The 17,326-nt window shown below is 41.0% G+C and overlaps 3 protein-coding genes across 3 annotated transcripts in view; 2 read left to right on the top strand and 1 right to left on the bottom strand.

Moving 5' to 3' along the window:
- LOC108575641 (succinyl-CoA:3-ketoacid coenzyme A transferase 1, mitochondrial) overlaps positions 1 to 1,963 on the top strand; it is a 2,447-nt gene extending 484 nt beyond the window's left edge. The window contains exons 3-8 of the mRNA XM_017938482.1: positions 6 to 180; positions 264 to 689; positions 771 to 879; positions 952 to 1,168; positions 1,239 to 1,450; positions 1,522 to 1,963. Of these exons, the coding sequence (XP_017793971.1) occupies positions 6 to 180; positions 264 to 689; positions 771 to 879; positions 952 to 1,168; positions 1,239 to 1,450; positions 1,522 to 1,712 (1,330 nt within the window). The 3' untranslated portion in view covers positions 1,713 to 1,963. The remainder of the gene's footprint in view (positions 1 to 5; positions 181 to 263; positions 690 to 770; positions 880 to 951; positions 1,169 to 1,238; positions 1,451 to 1,521) is intronic.
- A 36-nt stretch (positions 1,964 to 1,999) lies between these two features.
- On the bottom strand, positions 2,000 to 4,137 carry LOC108575726 (ATP-binding cassette sub-family G member 5). Its single transcript, XM_017938606.1, has 5 exons — positions 3,942 to 4,137; positions 3,292 to 3,867; positions 3,001 to 3,223; positions 2,726 to 2,940; positions 2,000 to 2,667 (listed from the first exon to the last, which is right to left on the bottom strand). Exons 1-5 carry the CDS (start codon positions 4,135 to 4,137, stop codon positions 2,000 to 2,002), a joined length of 1,878 nt encoding a protein of 625 aa, XP_017794095.1.
- A 5,609-nt stretch (positions 4,138 to 9,746) lies between these two features.
- LOC108575716 (ABC transporter G family member 4) lies at positions 9,747 to 12,610 on the top strand. The gene is made up of 6 exons (XM_017938596.1): positions 9,747 to 9,859; positions 9,939 to 10,435; positions 10,505 to 10,787; positions 10,872 to 11,377; positions 11,448 to 11,914; positions 12,014 to 12,610. The coding sequence occupies exons 1-6, from the start codon at positions 9,747 to 9,749 to the stop codon at positions 12,608 to 12,610; spliced, it is 2,463 nt and encodes an 820-aa protein (XP_017794085.1).
- The last annotated feature ends 4,716 nt before the right edge of the window (positions 12,611 to 17,326 follow it).

Genomic DNA, 17,326 nt, shown 5'->3' with positions numbered 1-17,326 from the left:
AAAAGAGGGTCCAAAGATTTAACCGTTGTTTCGAATAATGCAGGGGTGGAGGACTTTGGATTAGGTATACTGTTAAAGGAACATAGGATTAAGAGAATGATTGCCTCCTATGTTGGTGAAAACCCTGAATTTGAGAAACAGTACCTCAGTGGTAAATTAGAGGTTGAATTGACTCCACAAGTAAGTACCAAAGAGAAAGAAAATATTTTTTAAAGTATGTTAAAGAATGTCGAAAATTGTATAATTATGCTTTTAACATGTAGGGTACATTAGCGGAACGTATTCGTGCGGGAGGAGCTGGCATACCGGCCTTCTACACCCCTACTGGTTATGGAACAATAATTCAAGAGGGTAATGTGATTGTAAAGTACGACGAAAATGGAAACGCCGAGATATCCGGGGAGCCAAGGAATGTGGCACAGTTTGAAGGCAGAAATTTTGTCTTGGAGCCAGCTATCACCGGAGATTTTGCTCTCGTGAAGGCGTGGAAAGCAGACAAAGCTGGGAACCTAGTCTTCAGAAAGTCAGCCAGGAATTTTAACCCAGTTATGTGTAAAGCAGCTAAAATAGCGATTGCTGAAGTGGAAGAGATTGTGGAAAATGGTCAACTGGATCCTGATCATATTCATTTACCTGGAATTTTTGTAGACAGGATTGTCAAAGGTCCTTCCTATGAAAAACGTGTGGAGGTTTGTACACGTTGCTCTAAAATTATCGATATTGAAGTAAGAAAAATTTTTGTAAAACCACTTTTTGCTTGTTTCAATTAGAAACGATACACCAAACAAAACGTGAAGCCCAAGAAAGTAACACCAGCGAGCAAAGCGAGGGACAGGATCATCAGACGTGCTGCGCTCGAGTTTAAAAATGGAATGTATGGTGAGAAATTTAAAAAATGAGGAACGAAATTAATTAAAACGAATACGTTTTGATGAATAAATTTTTTCACAGCCAATTTAGGCATTGGTATACCTATGTTAGCTTGCAACTACATTCCTAAAAACGTGAAAGTGACGTTGCAATCTGAGAATGGCATTCTGGGCCTTGGTCCATTCCCAGAAGAGTCTGAGGTCGATCCAGACTTGGTAAATGCTGGGAAAGAAACAGTCACAGTCCTTCCAGGAGCCTCTTTCTTCAGTAGTGATGATAGCTTTGCTATGATTAGAGGGTACTTGTTGAAATCATGAATATTAAACAAATTTTAGGTAGAAGAGAGCTATTAATTTAAATTTTTTCAGAGGTCACGTTAATCTAACAATGCTTGGGGGCATGCAAGTGTCTGAAACTGGAGATTTGGCCAACTGGATGATCCCAGGGACAATGGTAAAGGGAATGGGAGGAGCAATGGATTTAGTTTCTGCAGCAAGCACCAAAGTGGTGGTGACCATGGAGCATAAAGCAAGAGATGGAGGTCCAAAGATCTTGAAAAACTGCTCGTTACCAGTCACAGGTAGTATTTAATATATCCTTCAAGGTATTTCTTATAAAAACATATGTTTACTTATATTTTTTCGAGCTCAGGTCAACAATGCGTAGACTTGATAATCACAGACATGGCGGTGTTCGAGGTGATCAAGGGAGAAGGCTTGAAACTGATTGAAATCGCGCCTAACGTTGATATCAGTGAAGTTGTTAGCTCTACAGGTTGTGAATTCTCGGTAGCCGATGATCTGAAGGAGATGGGTCAAGTGGACTTACAGGACTGTCAATAGAAATATGTTCCTAGTCTATTTCTGGCTTCATTTAAAGACATGTAAAACGAAAGTGATACTTAAAAACGTTACATTCTAAAAATTGTGAAATAAAGAAAAGGCCACATCGTTTATTCTAAGAATTGTAAAGCGTACTTGTAAATCTAACATAAGTGTCCTATTTCACGTCATACGGTAGCTAGGTTTTAACGAAGATAATGTATAATTTTGTAATATACATGCTAAGATTAATAAAATAATAAATTTCGAAGGGGACAAATATCACGTGCATCTCTATAATTCCAAAACTACTCCCTAAACTTAGCTTTAACTTTTGCTGGAAGTGGCAACAAATACAGAACGCTGTTCAGAATGCTCAGTCCAACAGCGAACGCGAGTGAAATTAACAAGTTCAAGTCAACGTTCAACACCTCCGAAATATTTTCACCCTCACGTGTAAACCGTTCTATCAAATAGGATCTCCCATCTGGGTACCTACACAGTTCAGGCACTCCGGGACACGTGAAACTCTCATTGTAATGCAAATTGAGGAATGTGGGTACATCGATAGCCAGTTGATTCAGAGCCAACGAGGCGTATCTTGCGGGGAATGCGGTGGAGACTGCTGCAAGCCAATAAGGCAAGCCTTTCAGACTTCTGATTGCTCCAGATGCAACCACCAGAGACACCAGAGTCATGTAAAGGACTGTTATTGCACCAGTTACGGGTCTACCGACCACCATGAGTACGGCAACGGTCACTTGTTCGGCTGCCACGTAGCTGGCCCATAGTACACCGCACGAGTAGGCCCAGGTTGACAAATCTAGCTCCAGAATGGGAGTCAGAATGCCAATGGTGAGCATGGTAGACAGGAAACTTAACGGTAGACTGAGTAACGCGTAAGCAGTCAGAAACATCGCACCACCGTATAAACCCTCCCTTTTCTCCTGGTAATATCTGGCTCTATATCCTGGAACTGTGCAATTAACAAGCATTGATACGTTTGTCACACTTGAGCAAAAACAGAAACTTACAGAGAAGAGCTGTGCACGCTATTCCAGCAACGTAGAATAGGGTGAGCACGTTGAAGACCAAACCACCTGTTTGTAGGAATATCCTGGACTGCACAGGTGTAGAATGTGAGTACAGAATGCTCATCAGGGCGACGGAGAACGGTAGCAACAGTAGTCGAGTTGCGAAATGGCCTAAACCGGACTTATTGAAGGCAAACGTCGCTGCCATGCCTCTCCTAAAACGTCAACGCTGTACCCATACTGACTTCACTTTGAGAAATAAGTGCAACACGTACAGGTAGAGAGCAAGGAGAGTAGAGAAACATCCTGGTTTGATGCCACGCCCTAAACCCTTGTGCATAATGCCTAGAGGTGTGTCTTTGACGTTGGGTGGCACTTGGGGAGCTTCTTTCATGTATATCACACCCTCAGCCTTGAATTTCTCCACCAACACCGATATCTGCTGGTTCGACTCCAAGAAACGATCTCTGGATCGACGATCGACAGTAGACAGGCACACTGAAGTAATTAGCGTTAATTGATGAAACTGTTACTCGATCATTCTACTCTTCAGAGCAAATACTTACAATAATACATCAAAGGATTCTCTAGTTCAGGACAGGGGAAGCCAATATAGGTGAAATAATCCAACATACTCCTTGTTGGCCCTGAATAGACCACCGCACCCAGACACAGAAGAGTCACACGACTGACGAAAGGTAGTACATCCGATCTAGGGGTCTCCATCGTTAGAACGACGATGGATCCCCTCCTGGTCGCGTAAGACCAGAGCATAGAGACGATTAGATAAGTATTCAAAGGGTCAGTGTCCCATGTTGGCTCATCCAAGAGCAGCAATGTAGGATCTTTGGCTAGCTGCACGCCTAGCATTAACCTTCTGTACTCTGGCTTTGTTAAATCATTCACCGATCTATTTGCGACCTGGGACAACGCTAAATCGGCCAGGGTTTGACGAACCCTGGCCTCCCTATTGTTCAAATTGGCCAACCACGTAGCGTACGTCAGAGTCTGACGAACTGTTAAGCTTGGCAGCAAGTGACACCTGTGGGCGACGTATCCACCGTGTCTTCTGAACAATTCTGGGGTCAGGAGATTGTTGTTCAGGGTGACTCTACCTCTGGTTTCACCCTCCGCCCTTCCAGCTAAAATACGAGTAATTATCGAGTGATTTCTGACGCTTGTTTGAATGAAATTTGCGCTAAGAGGAATACATTACCAATGACATCGAGCAAGGCCCTCTTTCCAGATCCCTTGGAGCCTAGAATCGCTAAAACCTCTCCACCGTGGACTCGAGCAGATACATCCCTCAATACTGCAGTCGGCTCTGTTTTGCTCATACAACTGCCCTCGATCACCACAGCAGTGGAATGGAAGACGTTAGATATGTCTAGAGTGCAATCTGACGGGATCATCTTGACGATCACCTCATAACGTTTCACTTTTCGAGAATGTCAACTCACTTTTTGACCGTTCAGGATGAACGTAGAAACCTCCGATGGTATGATACACCAGAACACTGCGATTATCGAGACTGCTTAAGAATGACGCACGGTCTAGCAGCGTGGCCAGAGAAGTGAACATAGCGTGCAGAACGTAGCCATCGGTAAGGATACCTGGCTGGGAGTTGGCTTCGCGAGGTGAATGTCTCCTCTGAGAGGAGATTGGTGGGAGGAAGGTAACATCAGTGGTAGCACAACGGCGTAGCCAGGAGTCTGTGCCCCCTGAGACTTCTCGAATTCAAATTACCCAGAAGAAACGTGAAGAAACTTTCAATGAAAAATTGCCCGAAAGGGCAGAAGAATTCAGAAATATTCAGAATCGTAAAGATATATTTTAGAGAGAAATGACCTTGTAGCAGCGTCAAACAGAGAGAAGCGAGGAGTTGGGTCTAAGATCTTGGCAGTCACAGCACTACGAACTTGAAAGAGCAACGAGGAAGGAAGGGAGCGTGGGGAAGGGGGAGCGCAGAAGGCTGGAGCGAGGAAGGCACGTCTGTCAGAAGGCAGCGTTTAGAAAAGGTTCCTCGGCGTTGGACATACCGATGCTATTGCGGTATCGCGATCACGGATCGAGTGATGTATTCACGGGTCGCGTCGTGCAATTTCTGAGCTGACAACCGTCGGCGTTTAGCCCGACAGTTTCCATTTAGAGTGTCCAGGAATAGAGGAAAATCGCGTGGACCCAGGGAGGAAGAGCAAGAGGGATCAGAGGAATGGAGGAGCAGCATCACCTTGACTCCGCCAGGCTCGCTTGAAAGCTCATCCTGAATACCGGAGGTGAGTCATTGTCACGAAGATTATGCTGCCCGTGCATCGAGTGTCGTGGCATTCCCGGGATTCACTTTAATCCCACATTTTTCTACGACAAACCATGGAAACTAGCATTTTTTTTTCTCTCCAACAACTCTTTGTACAAGTGGCTGAAAATTGTGATTCATGGGCAGTTGCAACATTGGCTTGGCGAGAATCGCTCAGAGTTCCACAAAGCTGCCGCCGTCCGAGTGGAAAAGCTTACGTGATCGAATTTTTGCAAGGCAACCAAGAGAAAAGGGGGAAAATTACGAGGAAACAGGCGGTAGACATGGTTCAACGACTGGGGAACTTGATTTTGCATAATGAGAAAGGTTCCACTGGTACCGGTGAAAGCAACAGGTGATTAGGAACCGTTTTCCTCCGGCAATTCTTATCCTTGTCGAATTTTTACGAGATGCCGGGAGGCGGCTCTCGTTTAACGAAACGAGGAACGGTATTTAATATTCCGTGTCGGGGCGCATTTTCCTGTCACGCTATTCATTTTCACTGTCGATGCTTTCACTAGAGCTCGATGATCGCATAGTCGTTTGAAACTCGATAGATCTCATAACTGTTTGAAATTAACTTCCAAATTGAATGTTAATTAATCCATTTACCTTTCTGGATGATTTTTCACAACTGTTCTCTGTTAGGGAGAATAATTCCAAGTGTAAACTGATTTTTAGCTTGACTGACTTTATGACATCGACGTAAACGCTCACACGACGTCTGCGTTCAGAGATTTCAATGAGCGCACAAGACATGTATCTCTACACCTTTCCACGTGTCATGGACGCCACTCTGCGCCCGATTTGCAATGTTAATCGACTCTTTCTTGCCGCAGACACGCGTACCCCTTTAGAATATTGAGAAAAGCGGCAGCACTGACCTCGGTATACGCCTCCATAAAGCGTTGCTCGGTCTATCGCGTGGCTCAATGGCGGAACGAATACAAATAATCGATTGCTTTGTCAGTAAACAGAGAATACTAAAGAAGGTCGCGATTGAAATCTAAAATAAAAACGTCTCAACTCTCGAATCATTTTCAACGGCTCGTGGAAAAAAAATTCTAAAGTGCATGTATTTTTATACCTAAAAATTTACACTGGTCAATTTATTTTTTCCTACAACAAAAATTGTAAAGGCTACCCTCTCTTGTCGATATTTCACAGTTTCTAGCCAGTAGAAATTGATACGGGTGTAAAAAAAATATGCTGGTACTGTAATCACATTTGCCGGCATTAGTGTCAAGGTTCGTTCAACGTTTGGTCGATGTAAATATCAATTCTGCCGACATTTCGGCGGACTTTCCACCGTTTCCTGCACGTGGTATCCAGGGCACGTTTTATTAAGACACGTGTGTACGGAGATCGTAGAAATCAGTGCGTGGGACAGTCTCACAGCCGGCGGAAGAGATTTCGAAACCGCAGTATCGTTTCCCCAAACAGAGTACATATGTATCCAGTTGGAGAACACTCTGAATCCGGACAAAGAGGAGAGACTAGACTCACATGCCATTGAATATTTCAATACAACATTTCCACGATGAATTTCATAAATTCCATTACTTAAAGAAAAAAAGAAAAAAAAGAAAACAAACCTCATGAAAGAAGTTACATTTGCAAAATAGTGATGTTTTTCTAACGATCGACACCTGAAATGTTGAAGAGAGAAGAAACTATCTTCGCCAGATATCAAATATGAAGGAAGTACAATTTCTTTCTTCGCCAGATGATTGAATATCAAGGAAGTAGCTAATCCTATCCTCGAGTTTCACCATGGCGAACGCCAGTTATTAGCTCAGTCTCCCGTAACAGTCTAAATTCGTGGGAACAGAGGCTGTGACAACTGGCGATGCACTCTCTTGAAATAGCAGCAACAGAGAATGTTATCATCTAATCAGGTTACATGAGTCTAATATGGCCGCTCCGCTGGCACACAACTATCGCTTTTCATCACGAAAGCCAGGCGCCCAGTGAGTTGAAAAGTGAATTTGCATGTCGTTCAACGGCGGTTGACGACGAAAATCACCGAACCGTCCAACGTGTTAATTAAATATCACCTTCCACGTGGATTATGCTTCACTGAACGTAAGATATGCCGTATTGTGTGTACGTGCGTGCGTGCGTGTTGGCCAGAGGAAAAGGTAGGAATGGAGGAGAAAAATATGTGTATGGCCAGTCGATATACAACTGTTGCAGAAACGGGATATGCAAATGAACAGTTAACTCGAATACGAGATAGTTATCTGCCTCTAAAAAAAAGCCCCTAATGCGTTACGTAAGTCAGGGGGGAGGGGGAGAGAAATATTACGGTCGATGATCGCGACTTACTGGATCATTATATTAAACAGAGAAATCTGGAATGATGGAAGGAAAGTAAATTGGTTGTGTTATTAGTTACGTGGAAGTGCGAAAAATTCAGATATACTGTATATTTGGGAAACAGAGCAACGAACAAATATTTCACAACCTGAAGAGGAGCACCGAAGGGACCATATATTAAAGAAAATTTTAACTCTGGTAAATCAGTTTAATGAAGATAGAAATAAAACATTTGGCTCGACGATGGACTATCAAGAGCGATGCTTAGCGCGGTAAATAACGCAGAATCTCAGTTAACTTCTGCCGTACCGTTATGCTTCATGACGAGTAAAAATCTCCAGCCGATTGCTGGAAACGCGTAGAGTACGGTTTCACCTTAGGTAAAGAAGAGATCCATTACCGAATAATGGTCGATAAGCACGATGTTCAACGACCGTGCCATTCGCGGGTATTTCTACGGAAAAGGAACCGAACTGACCATCGAACGTGGAACTGACTGTTGACTGTGAGAAAGCAGAGGTTATGATGAGCCATTCCACGTCAAATCGCACATTTTCTGCCACTATATCACCGACTTTCGTCGAACACAGCAAATTCATTGGTCCGTATGAGAAACTATCTCGTGGAAAATTTCAGCCTCCTATATTGAACAGTTTGCAAGATATTAGATATTTCTGGTTGACTAAGAGATACTAACCTACTCATGGAATTACTTTAAAGTAACGAGTGCTCCTTCTAAATAGGTTCCAAAGATGTTTATTATTTTTAACATAAATTACGGAACAATTTTCATTTTCAAGCTGTTCTATTTCATACATTTGTTTGCAAAAATACTGGTCGATACCTTCAAGTTTCAATTTTTTAAGTGTTAAAAGATCACGGTAAGTTTAATTCGCTGCAAATTGCCAACGAAACTCATTCTCGGTACATTTATCGTTCGAATATGTCCAATTTACATCTAATTTACATTCTGATGCTTTTAGCGTCGTGGGTGTTAGCACTCGCTATGTTACCAAATGAAAAGTAAGAAAAACACTTTGGATTGGATCTTAGAATTTCAAAAATCTCTCTCTTAATTATTGTCTGGTGCGATATCACGAGAGGTCGCAGGGTAAAACTTGAGCGCATTCACGTCATTGGTAATCATAGTGGTATCAGTTGACTGTAAGTGAGGTTTACGACTCGTCAATGGCTATTGAGAGCAAAGAAGCGAAGCGCTAGATGCATCGTACGTGGTCAGTAAAAGTGGAAATTCTAGAATCTCGATTTCTCGCTTAGGCATTTAATTACTTAAAAAAACTGTTAAACCGATGCTCTTAAAAGATATCTTTAAGGTAATCTTTAAGGTAATCTTAAGGTAGGCTTTAGGTAATCTTATTATCCCTTATTTTACCTAATGAACTGCTTATCGCTAAGCCCACGCATGTAATAACGTCTCTCAATGGAAGAATGGAAATTAAGTACCCGCGATCCACCCTAGATTCAAGAGAATCGTACACAGTAGACCGTGAATATGCGTAGTTCTCAGCTCGATACTTCTTCTTTTCAAACTGGCAATGTTTTCTTGCTAACATTTTTGGTCTTAATTTGTGAGAAAAAAGGACTGTCGCTGCATTATCAGGTCCACCACCGGGACGTAACTACGCAACGGACTCGAAGTATCGAGAAAAGTGATCATTCTGTTAAAAAATTCGTTTTCTTCAAAAATTAACCGAAATGAAATACGAGTGGCTTGTATTAATCGTTTTTCGATTTTCCATTGCAATGTTAGGAGACACCTAAAATTCCTTTCTTCCTTAAGAGGGTAATAAAAATGTACGAATCGCGGTCAGACACTTTCGCGACGCGACCGAAACGAGAAATTCGCGATCACTCGTGCGAACCATCAAATACTCGTCAAACATCGATAAACACTCGTGTTTCTAGCGGGTTCTCAAGTGAACATACGCAACGACCGAAGCCGGCAGCCAGCTGAAACCCGCAAGAACACCCAAGATATGATGTTCCTTAAGTTTAAGGAAGCAAATGATCGCACAATGATCGACCACACGCGCGTTAGCGAGTACGTCGCGCGATGTCTCAATTATAACGAGCGGTCGTGAATAAAAATTCTATGTTTCGTTTCGGTGATAGGAAAAAAGGAGATGGAATTTTTAATTAACTTGCAACAAATGAGTGGGCGTATCCTTGAGAAAGAGAGCAAGTTTTACACTTTATTATTAATAAGAGAAACGCAAATATTACAACTTGCACACTTTTTCACTTTATACTTTAGTCATTCGTTATCAGATTATAGTAGATAAATATGAAACAATATGCGTTCGATAAATTATTTCAAAATACTCGTCAATTTCTCAACACAATTATTCATTCAGTCTAACTTGAATGTTTCAGACACCGCAAAGCATGGGTTCTGAAGCATGGGAGCTAGAGCGAAGGTACTCAGTGCCAGGGGCACTAGACACCAGGGGTTTAGAACCACCAGCCAGTGAAGACTTACATGCCTGGTCTATCTACAGGTCTGTATACATTTTTACTCCTTTACTCCGCTCTTCGCCGCAATAAAAGACGAGTACAATAAATTTCCAACTATTCCAGGCAAAATTTGAACTCTGACTTCACTGATTCAGCACTTGGCTCAGCAGAGAAGTCTCCGCTTCCCTATGGAAACTTTCAATTAAGGGATTCTACAGTGCAAAGCATACTGAGACATCCGAGATATGGGCCGAAAAGTCCATTGGCCAGCAACTCCTACACCTATTTGAAGTTTGGCCTACCAAGGGTGCTTCCGCCAAGTTCCAGGAACAGGGATGGTTCCAGTGGTTATGATTCCAGTGAAGAGGGTCGCAGGGTGTCTCATGCTGGCACCTCGGCTCATGGTACCTCCGCCATGAGGTCTGCCAGAAGTGACCCTGACTTCAGGCATGTCCATGCCGTCCCCAGGGAACATGCACATTCTCAATTAACAGTTTCCAGAGAGAATCCAAGGTTGAGGAGCGCCAGTGAGGCGAATCTTCTTCAGGGAGGTATCAGAACAAACAGAAGGCACAGTATTGCTCCCATTGACCCTGGATATGGGGTTCACGAACCCAGAGGTAGGTCTTCTTTGAACATCATTCTCTCAAGCACAGTGTTTAATTAAATAAAAAAAAATCGATCTTCAGGACATGGAATTTTGGGTCCAGAAAATTACACACTTCCCCTGAGACCAGTTCCTTGCCTCCAGCATCCACATTTACAGCTGCGAGGAGTCGAGGCTTCAGGTTCAAACGGTTTGCCCCTTTTACGAGGGGTTACTTTGGAGGCTGGAGCAACAGAGGTGCTGGCCATCATGGCTACTACGGAGAGAGAGGGGAAGCAGATTGTGGAGACCATCGCTGGGCGGAAGCGTATTAAAAGGGGAGACATTTTGCTCAACGGCAGATCCGTATCTTTTAGATCCTTAAGGTAATTTACACATACGTAATACATCACCGAATCCTTATTTCGAGAACATCCCACTTGTTAATATATAATATATTCTTCCTCAAGATCTAGGGTTGCTTATCTGCCCACGGAGAGCAATCTTAGTCCTGGCTTGACCGCGCAGCAGACTCTCAGCTTCTACATGCTCCTACGGGGAGGTTCCAACACCTCGAAACTGGAAGCTGAAGCAATTCTTCAAGAACTTGGTCTAGAAGCGACGAAGCATTGTCTAGTGAACTCGCTGACCACTTCTGAGGCAAGAAGGCTGGCTCTGGCTTGTCGCTTACTTCAAGATTCCCATATCCTCGCATTGGACAGGCCAACTCATGGGTTGGACATCTTCGATGCTTTCTTCTTGGTGGAGTACTTGAGGCAATGGGCTAGCAGAGGCCAGAGACTGGTTGTATTGACCCTGCATCCACCAACGTATGAAATACTGACTATGGTATCAAAGGTGGCACTCACATCTGGTGGAAGGATCATGTACTCGGGCCCCAGAAGGGATATGTTGCCATACTTCGCTCTTGCTGAGTTCCCCTGTCCACCGTTTAAGAATCCTTCCGACTACTATCGTACGTGATCTTGATACTGTACTTCTTTTCATTAGTATACAATCTATGTACGGCAACCTTTTTCTTTTAGTTGATTTAGTGACGCTGGATGACCTCTCGGCAGAAGCTATGCTTGAATCTTCGCAGAGGATAGACCATTTGGCTGAGCTAGCAAGGACTAGGTTGCCAGCTCTATGTGATCCTGGACCACCCGGAGCACTTCCTCCTTCCATTTCCAATCCCAATATATTCACCCAGATTTACGCATTGCTCTTGAGAACTCTGATATACAGTCAGCCATGGACGTTAACCAGATTGCTCAGGAAAATCGTCATTTCTGCCACACTGAGTATTCTACTAGGTGCAATATTCTGGGACGTTGCCGGAGACTCGAATCTCCATCTTCGAGACAGGGTGGGCTTTCATTATGCCAGCCTGGGAATTTTCTTCTGGCCGCTAACCTTAATGGCCATCTGTGAAGTAGCAGACTGCAGGCCGAACGTAGAAAGAGAGATCAAGGATGGCTTGTATGGAAGATTCGTGTATATTTTAATAGAGGTGGGTCCTCTTCAAACGAGTATATTAATTTTCCTGAACGATTCGATCCCTTCGAACGACTATATCAATTTTTCTAAACGATTCAATCTTCATTTTTAGCTCCTCTGCGGAGTTTTCTCTTGGTGCATTATCTATTTGATATATCTTGCGCCAGGATACGCCATGTCTGGGTTACATTTGGTGCCGGACGAGAATCTAACTTCTTTATGGAATTATCTTGCGATCGGTTCCCTGTATCTAATACTACAGCACCTGATCTGCATATTGTTTGCTCATACTTGCAAGTGGACATACTTGGCGTCTCTATTCGCTGGAATTGTAATCGGTGAGATGACCTTGGCTGGAGGAGTATCTTTGCATTTGGAGAATCTGCCAGGCTGGTACCAGAAAATTAGCCCTATGCAGTGGTCTCTGTCTCTGTTGCTGCCTCCGCTTCATCAGACAGAAGTTATGAATAAATTGACCAACTGCAAGCCGAAACAGATTCAGAGACAAGATATTATTGTTCAAGCTGCCTGCGAACCACCTGATGGTGCTCTGGCATTATACGAAATAGCATTGGACAAGTTCAACGTGAGGGGAGAGCTGTGGCTGGGAATTGGAATAGCCATTGTCAGTGTGCTGATCATGTTAGTGTTCCTGTGCATTAGATATACTACGCTCAAAAGACTAAGAAGTGCACCGAACAAGCCATAAAATGGAAGAAGGTGACCGAATTCGACACCGTTAATTATACAAGATATCTCTGTATTTTGTTAATGTAAACCAATAGCAAAGTATTCCCTTAACGTTGCAATGTTGTAAGTACAATAATGGGTGGTATTGATAAGGAAAGTACTTATTTGCTTGATCGTGAAACATATTTTATACAAATAGTCATGCTCATCGGCTTTGATTTCTTTTCTGTCTACGTTGTTGCGACTTTTTAAAGCGAATAGGCTTCAGAAACTCGCAAAGTAGACACTCGAAGCAATGAAACTTCGAGGCTGGATGAGCTAATCACCTTGAGGATCATTCAGATGCTTTAAAATAATCTGTACTGTGCAACATTATAATCAAACCAACTGAGAATTGATTTTATAAAATAAAAAAAAGTTCACTCTCATTCCTACTACCTATTACTTCCAATTAATCTTAATAACTATGTTTCATCATTTTGTATGTAAATTAAAAAGAAGAAAAGAATTTTTCTTAAATTAAAAATTAACAACAAGATTGTAAAGATAACTTAATACATATACTTACATATACATATATATGTATATAGTTTATTCAATTCCTTAATTATCGATACAAGCGCTACTTATTTACTGATTGCGGCGACATCTTTTGTTTTTATATAGTTTGTTTGTTTATGCACAGACTTATCATCTTATGGGACTTTATGTCTCGCGTTCTGAAATACCGATCCTCTAAAAAGTCAGAGGATTTGTTATGCCCTCTACGATATACAACGGTGAGTTTCGGAATTACAGTAATTCTCTCATACTGTCGCCCTGGTCGGAACCGAAAGGCGTCAGTTTGGGTAGAGGAGACACGGTTTCCAAGGGTCGCAGAGCAAGGACTGTAGTAGTTTACCGAGCAAGGACAACGAATAAAAGATAAGGATGAAACGGGAATCGAGGCAATATTTATATTCATATAGATTTCATACAGAAAAAGTTAAAAATAAAAATACTGGTGTTTAAATCGCACGATTGCCTCGACCCTTGTTTCATCTTTATCTTTTATTCGTTATCCTTGCCTTCGTTCAGCATACTACAAAGGCGGGCTGCAACCCCCGAACACCGTGTCTCTTCTACCCAAACTGACCGCCTTTCGGTTCCGACCAGGGCGACAGTGTGAGGGATATTACTATATATAATACAATCCTATTTAGTTGACAATATTTATTTTATTTTAATTATTCTAAACATTTGAGGCACTCCAGTCACTGATGACCACCATGGTCATATCGTGGAAACAATCTAATGTTAATACTTATTGAGTGATTAATTTAATTTCATAATATATCGCTTTGGATGAATTACAAAAACAAATTGCTAAAAAATTACATGAAATACCTGTAAACATTATCCGATTCCACAACTGTCAGTAAAATGTAGGGTCGATTCGACAAGTGTCAGTAAAATGTAGGGTCGATTCGACAAGTGTCAGTAAAATGTAGGGTCGATTCGACAAGTGTCAGTAAAATGTAGGGTCGATTCGACAAGTGTCAGTAAAATGTAGGGTCGATAGCAGCAGAAAAGCTGCTAAACAATTAGAATTAAATGTAACGATAGAAATTATTGCAATAATGCGTAATGTAATTGAAAAATCGCAGAAAAGTCTGATATAAATGTTTGAAAAGTAAAATATATAAGATGAGATACAGTATCTTACCACGTAATGTAACTTTTTATTGTGTAACATATTAAAAACACTGTTTGGGAAAAATTTGTCACAGAATTGCATTTCTTATTTAATCTTCCTTTACTGCTACTTCTTGTGAAATTTTATGTCAGAAAATTGAAGAAATTCTTCTTTGTGTTTCGTAGGTAATTGATTGCTAATTTGCTATTGACAGATCGATGTTAAAATTTGATGTTAAATGGAACTTTCATATCTACCCTAGAATCTGAATAATTTTTCAAGGTATTTTATTAAGAAACGCGCACATAGTGTTCAATTTTCTATCTTAGAATTAACTTACTTTATCTTACGAACTACTTAAAGTTCAAACTTTCAACTGTGTGTGAGAATGAGAGTGTCGACGGGTACGCGTAGTTCTTAGCTTGGTATCCTTTTGCAAAAGTGAGAATTTTCTTTGGAAAAGGATACCAATTACCAGGTCCCACCACGAGGAGGTGACTACGCAAGGGACCCGACAAAAACACATGCCCTACTGGCAGCTTTCTTATCTTCAGAGATACGCGATTCTCATTCGTAGCAAAGGAAATAGATACTTTTATCAAAAATTCCTGTCTCAAAAAGAGTGTCTTGTATTTCACTTTAAATCGCAACTCTAATCATTTTCTCATTCCCAATGCAATATTTAAACTCTAAAAATTTCGTACTCTTCCTTAATAAGATGTTGAAAATGTAGATGGTATTTTATTAATTATGCTACGAATGAGTCGCGTATCTCTGTAAGAGAGCGCGCACATGGTATTCAGTACAATTTTTCTATCTTGGAATTAGTTGTTTTATTCGATTAGTTAAAGTTAAAACGCACGCGTCCCACGACGTCCATCGGCGGATGAATAGAATATTTTCTATTGTCTTATGCTAACTTATTTTATCTTACGAACTACGTAAAGTTAAGACACTCGTTCATGCTCACTTCATACTCGCAATAGGAGAATATATTGTTAGAATATCTTGTTTATTTATATTTTATTTTCATATTTAAAATCATAGTATTGAAATTCTGTAAGAAAAGTATATTATTAAATTGCAATAGGAGGATAAATTGTTAGGATATCATTATTGTTTATATTTTATTTTCATATTTAAAATTATAGTATCGAAGTTCTGTAAGAAAAGTATATTATTAAATTGGAATAGGAGGATAAATTGTTAGGATATCTTTCTTATATGAAATCGTAGCAATGGAATACCTAATTAAACCTCTGATAATGAAACTCATACCTCAACTCAAGGCAAAATTCTTTTTCGAACAGGAGAAAATTGAACTCTTGGTTGAGCTCGAAATATTTACCTAAATCGATCATCGAAAAAACTTACAACTCCCTAAACGCAGACCACACAGGTGGACATTGTTAAATACATTTTATTCCTATCCTGAACCTTATCAGTACTCTCGGTACTTTTTATCTCGTCAGAATTGGCAACAATAGGCTTTGAGAACTGATCTCTACGATCAAGAACGCCAGGCAATTTATTTTTCATTTTATTTAGTAAGGAAAACCGCGAATTTATTACAATTTAACAAAATTTCGCTGGGACACTGAAACAGAATATAAATTAGATTGACAAGATAAATAATTCATACGACTCACCATTCGTAATCTTTGAGATACACATAGTGACCCATTTCAGTCCTCCTAGCCTTCGATTTTGACCCACAATTCACATGGAAGCTTCTCTCAGACCCATGAAACTTTTGCAATTCCCCTCAGCCTTGTATTTTCATCCCACCAGTGGCCCACAATGATAGATTGAAAGACCCAAAGCCAATGCCCAAGACCCACCAGACTTGGAAAGCTGTGAAAGGGTGACGCGCGAAAAGTGGAGAACGAATCACGATTTATTTTCATTTTCAGGGATTTTGTTTAGTACCCGAAACCGCGAATTTTTATTATCCTCCATATTTTCCTGTAGTTGATATTAGTTGGGACATTTAGCAAAAATTCAAAAAAGAAAAGAGAAAAGAAACGCAAAAATAGAAAAGGGGACGAAGCTATTTATCAAACGCGACGCGACGTGATAAATTCTCGTATCGATCGAAAGTAAATGGGAAAATTGTCTCTAAATTGAATTAACGCGGTATACTACTTTGATACTATAATAATGGGAGGGCGTTTGCACCATTAGTGCAGTAGAGTCCATCCAGTTCTTCTTCGACCTCTTGGTAGTTCAGCTTCGACATGCACATGCACACATATATAACCAACCACCAAACCCTCAAAAAATTCACTCACAGTTCGTAGATTAAGCAGTTGGGCTCTGCAACGTAGATTTGGCTGCCTGGCTGCATTGCCTCCTTCCTTCCTTCCTTCCTTCCTTCCATCCTCTCAGATCGCCATCCTTCCGCAAATCATTCCAGTTCCTCGTCGTTGATTTCCCAAGCCTCACAGACTCACAAAATGAGAGTCACTGTGGAATGGACGACGCGAAAAGTATTTCGAAACGCGATTTATTTAAGAGGGGAAACCGCGATATTATATTATTCTCGATTTTTAGAATGAAGTTAACTTTAAATAGAATAAACGTAAAAAAAAGAAAAGAGATATGAAATAAACGCGATGTATATAAAGCAAAAGAATAAACCGCGAATTGATATCTTTCCCGAATCTCTAACGCAAGTAAATTTGAAGGAGGGTATCGATTAAACGCGTAAAAATATTCAATATAAAGCGAACTAGGGATGAAGCTATTATAATACTCAATACAACGACTCTAGTATTTACTAAAATTCAAAAATTCTCGTATATATTCCGAAAACCGATTTTTAATTGCGAAACACTACTGAGACGGTTTAATTTGGGGCAGCCAGCTCATATCTGAGTTGGCAATACACAACACAACTAACTACTAAACCAAATCACCAGAAAAAAAACCCATTTTTGTAACTCACTGTTCGCTGATTAAACAGCTAAGCTCTGCAACGTGGATTTGACTGCATTTCTTCCTTCCTTCCTCTCAGATCGTCATCCTTCCTTCCTTCCTCTCAGATCATTCCAGTCCCTC

This window comes from Habropoda laboriosa, unplaced genomic scaffold (genome assembly GCF_001263275.1).
Source record: "Habropoda laboriosa isolate 0110345459 unplaced genomic scaffold, ASM126327v1 scaffold295, whole genome shotgun sequence".
Taxonomy (NCBI): domain Eukaryota; kingdom Metazoa; phylum Arthropoda; class Insecta; order Hymenoptera; family Apidae; genus Habropoda; species Habropoda laboriosa.
This window is presented reverse-complemented; position numbering and strand designations above follow the sequence as displayed.

What these genes read in the sequence shown, in the direction of transcription:
- LOC108575726 (XM_017938606.1), bottom strand. Translation starts at nt 4,137, where the DNA reads ATGATCCCGTCAGATTGCACTCTAGACATATCTAACGTCTTCCATTCC. An exon ending in ACTCTCCTTGCTCTCTACCT is followed by an intron (nt 2,941 to 3,000) that starts GTACGTGTTGCA and finishes TTGACGTTTTAG; the next exon opens with GAGAGGCATGGCAGCGACGT. An exon ending in AGCGTGCACAGCTCTTCTCT is followed by an intron (nt 2,668 to 2,725) that starts GTAAGTTTCTGT and finishes TTAATTGCACAG; the next exon opens with TTCCAGGATATAGAGCCAGA.
- LOC108575716 (XM_017938596.1), top strand. Translation starts at nt 9,747, where the DNA reads ATGGGTTCTGAAGCATGGGAGCTAGAGCGAAGGTACTCAGTGCCAGGG. An exon ending in GTATCTTTTAGATCCTTAAG is followed by an intron (nt 10,788 to 10,871) that starts GTAATTTACACA and finishes TTCTTCCTCAAG; the next exon opens with ATCTAGGGTTGCTTATCTGC. An exon ending in GAATCCTTCCGACTACTATC is followed by an intron (nt 11,378 to 11,447) that starts GTACGTGATCTT and finishes TTTTTCTTTTAG; the next exon opens with TTGATTTAGTGACGCTGGAT.